Source organism: Vanessa atalanta, chromosome 23, assembly GCF_905147765.1.
Source record: "Vanessa atalanta chromosome 23, ilVanAtal1.2, whole genome shotgun sequence".
NCBI lineage: Eukaryota > Metazoa > Arthropoda > Insecta > Lepidoptera > Nymphalidae > Vanessa > Vanessa atalanta.
Window position 1 is genome coordinate 2,850,145 of NC_061893.1, and position 4,050 is coordinate 2,854,194.

Below are 4,050 nucleotides of genomic sequence, written 5' to 3' on the forward strand. Positions count from 1 at the left end.
GTATATTTATTGACGATGGATTAAATAAACACACACAATTTACGCACATGCTATATTGCTACGATACACAAAAATATGCTATATTTATCTATTTGTTCGCTACACAATAATAATTCGATTAAAAAAGAAATTCGTTACAGATAATAAAATTTACATCAGACGACATGTTCTTTTTTTAAAACCATATACGTAAATAACCGCTAAGATTTTAATAAATAAATAATTTACTTTTCATGTCATATGTATGTAATAAACGTTACATAATATATCCTTAAGATTATCTTTTTAAGTATTTATAGTTTAAATTATTATCTACGTTGTTCTATTACATGAAACTATAACACACAGATTTATTCTAAAAATGGATTAATGTTAACTTAAATTTGTTTAGCAGTAAAAAAAAAAAAATACGACATAACACTTTAAAATAACGTAATTTATTTAATACCTCTTATATTGAATTGCTAAATTATTTTTATAAATAATTAAGGCGATGAGCACACATTCGATTTTTAGTCTTGGCAACATTAATATTTTTTCAATATTTAGTATACTTACTATGAAAATACATTCAAATAGTAAAAAATGAGTACAAATACATTCTCCGGGCAAATTAAGCTGAATTAGTGAAAAATCGCGACTAGAAATTAAGTCAATCATTGGATAAATGGAAATTTTGTGGAAAGTTGCATCGAATGTGTGTCTTTTGCCCCATATAAAAAAAAAGTTTTGGAATGATCCAAAGACAATGCATTTGAAATTATATCCGTAACAAAAAAATCTTTATATTTCTAAAAATTTTCAAAATCGTTTTACTGTATCCATGATGCGTGAACACAAGTCTTAATTCCGCAGTCTTTTAAGCGATAAGTTATAAGCTTTATTGCCCTTTAAATAAGGCTTACAATTATTTGTATCGTCAATCCTGCGTTTAAGACGGACTGTCCTCAGCCTTTCTCTTATTACCCGCCTGGGTCCTGTACTTTTCGGGTCTGTATTTTTCCCACTTTTTATGGTTTATACTGTCGAAATCTTCACTGTAATAAGCAATTTCTCTTAGATAGTTAGACAAAAGCAGCAGTTCTCTATCTCTTTCTCTATTCAAATGCGCTTGTCTGTATGGTCGGATTTTAAGACCGTTTTTCGGATTCATGATAAAGTTACGACGGATATCGTCAAACATTATCGTGTTTTTTGAAGTGTATTGTGGATACTTACCCCAAATAACGCCTAGAGGTTTTACCTGGAAAATAAATCATTTTAAATTTTTCAGCGGATTAAATTCTGACTCTTAAATTTTTAAGTCAGTGTAAGTAGGGCTTTGTGCAATCCGTCTACCGTGGGTAGGTTATCATATATTCTACCGCCAAGCAGCAATACCTTGTATTGTTGTGTTCCTGTGTTTTTTTACGGCGTCAATGTCTATTGGTGACCACTTAACATAGGGTGGCTCATTTGTTACCTACCTATGCCAAAAATAATGTAAACAAATTCGATGGTCAACCAATATTTTTAAAATTATGTATAAATAGTTGTCGCTCATGGCATCTCTCGCGTAATAATAAAGTAATAAAGGTAAATTCAATTCACTTAAGTGACAACCTTTACCGATATAAGTCGCCAATGCAAGATATGAAATCTAAGATGTTACGAGTAATTACACTGGCACACTCAACATCCAAACTGTAATATGGTAGAATAATTGATAAGAAGTTCTATACACCAAGACGGAACTGCATGAAGATCTCTTAGGTCATTAGAAGAGATTTTAGGTTATTGGTAGAATTTAAATATGTATAATATTTACTACTCACATCAATAGTTCCATATTTTGCAGTATGAACGGTAATCATAGCAAGGTAATCTAAATAGAACATAATTTTATAGTCTGGATGGGTCGTAACACCGAGCAATTTCATCTTCTCTTCAATCCATTTCATTCCTGTTGCGGACCATATAACTATGTCATAATCCTCATACGCAGATGTGAGAAACTCATGAAGATAAGGACGCATTAACTCGTAACCTGAGGTAAAAAACAAATATATTTTTTTTAATACTTTTATTTAACTTAATTGCTTAAGAAATAAAACTTGATTATAAAATATTATGCGTTTTATTGAAAACCTTGACTTTTTTTATAAAAAATCTTCATCATAGTGTGATTATTAGGTAAACAACATAAAAACACTAAGAGTATTTGTATGGTAGTGAGGCTTTGTAATCAAAACAATTGTAATGCATTATGTAGAAATTAAAAATGAACTCTCTCTGATAAAAGAACAAATAACATTAAAAACATTAAAATTTTAAATAGATGGATGTGCCATACAGACATTTCAGTTACCGTCTCCGATGGATAGAAAGCTTTACCAGATAAATTAGATCATTAATCTCACAGCATATGCAATATAACATAATCATTATTCTCATAAGTAATTTATTTATTTAAATGCTTTATTGACCACCATAAAGTTAATGGGACAAAAGGCGGACTTAATGCCTGAAGGCATTCTCTGCCTGTCAACCTTTAGGTCAAACAGAAAAACCATGATGGTAATTAAAAATTAATTAACAATATATGCATATACTTATATAAAACTATATAAAAAAAAAATATATAAATACATATCCATATAGTATCTACAGAATAAATATTGATATATGCTGTCTATTGTAAAAACATATATATAATATAACAATAGTTAAGTAATATCTAGTTTTACAATAAATAATCCTTACCAGTTTCTGCAACAGATCTGTGATCAAAGAGAGTGTAGTCTATATCTAAAACGAGTAACCTTTTGCCTGGACGAGGTTCGTTTAACACGTTAATTTTGTAATCCCGCACTCTCTTGTTTATTTTCGTCAAGTAAATCTGCAAAATAAGGTACAACACCCGTTAAACATTTGAAATTATCATCAAATTAATCTATAATAAATGGTTTTGTTTGTAATGCCGTACTGCAGAAACTGCTAAAATAATATATATAAAACTTATATCAGAAGACACAGCACATTACAGGAGATGGTTATAGTATAAAATATTAATATATAAGAATGTGCAATTCACAGAATTGACAAGTGTGAATTGAATACTTATATTTAATAATAGATTGTATACCTCCTGATTTTCAATATCTACTTCTTCTTCCTCAATGTCTAAGTCATTGATCACCTCATCGCCAACATCTGGTTTTGTTCTGGCGCCTTCTATTGCTTCTTCTAGAGAGCCCATCATCATGATCTTGAGGTTTGGTTTAAGATTCAGGACAGACAATGTAAAATTGTCTGTTGCCACTTTACCTAAAGATAATAACGGTGATTTATTCGTTTCGAGAATCAGAAAACAGCATGTGAAGTCAAGTTATAAATTGCAATATACAGAATGACATTCTTTTTTTTTATATTGCTATTAATATCATTAAAAAGAAAGATGCGAAGATCAGTATGATCCAAAATCACAATCGTAGTTTGTAGTTGTTCTTTTGTATAAATATCTGATATTGTTGCAATAATAGAAGAATTATTTACCCTGAAACTTAACATTGAGAAGTTTTTGTCTTTCGGGTCGGACACCAGTGGCATTTTCGATCGCGATTTTTAACATCGCTACCGAATCTGACGGAGACAATTCCGGTAACTCATATTCTTTTCCATTCCACTTAACACTTAATTTAATTGGATTATCGTTTAAATCACACATTTTCCATTAAAAGTATGAAATAAAATGTGAATCTATTGACACTGGCATATGACACATAAACAAACTAATTTTGACGTTACGGTTCGTCTAGGGTTTTGGTAATCGATATTATAGTTAGTTATGTCTAAATGAAATGGAACGGTATTTAACATTATTGCACAGATCCATGTAATTTATAATTCTACTTTTAACAATTTTATAATCGTACACAATTAATACAATAATTAATAATTAAGTAATAAATGGAGAAAAATCTATTTTAACCGATTTTCCATGTTACTCATGGAAAAAAATATACATTTATATTTTAATTTCTGGAGTAATTGTTACTATATAAACATGTA

The 4,050-nt window shown here is 29.5% G+C and overlaps 1 protein-coding gene across 1 annotated transcript; it reads right to left on the reverse strand.

Annotated features, from left to right (window-relative positions):
• Nucleotides 1–234: 234 nt before the first annotated feature.
• LOC125073037 (ubiquitin-like domain-containing CTD phosphatase 1) lies at nt 235–3,760 on the reverse strand. Its single transcript, XM_047683716.1, has 5 exons — nt 3,535–3,760; nt 3,125–3,306; nt 2,743–2,878; nt 1,815–2,026; nt 235–1,243 (listed from the first exon to the last, which is right to left on the reverse strand). The coding sequence occupies exons 1-5, from the start codon at nt 3,704–3,706 to the stop codon at nt 932–934; spliced, it is 1,014 nt and encodes a 337-aa protein (XP_047539672.1). The 5' UTR covers nt 3,707–3,760; the 3' UTR covers nt 235–931.
• Between the last annotated feature and the right edge of the window lie 290 nt (nt 3,761–4,050).

Excerpts from the sequence above, each read along its gene's own strand:
- LOC125073037 (XM_047683716.1), bottom strand. The coding sequence starts at position 3,706 with ATGTGTGATTTAAACGATAATCCAATTAAATTAAGTGTTAAGTGGAAT. Across the intron at positions 3,307-3,534 it reads TCTCAATGTTAAGTTTCAGG|GTAAAGTGGCAACAGACAAT; the intron begins GTAAATAATTCT and ends TATTATCTTTAG. Across the intron at positions 2,027-2,742 it reads CAGATCTGTTGCAGAAACTG|GTTACGAGTTAATGCGTCCT; the intron begins GTAAGGATTATT and ends TTTTTACCTCAG.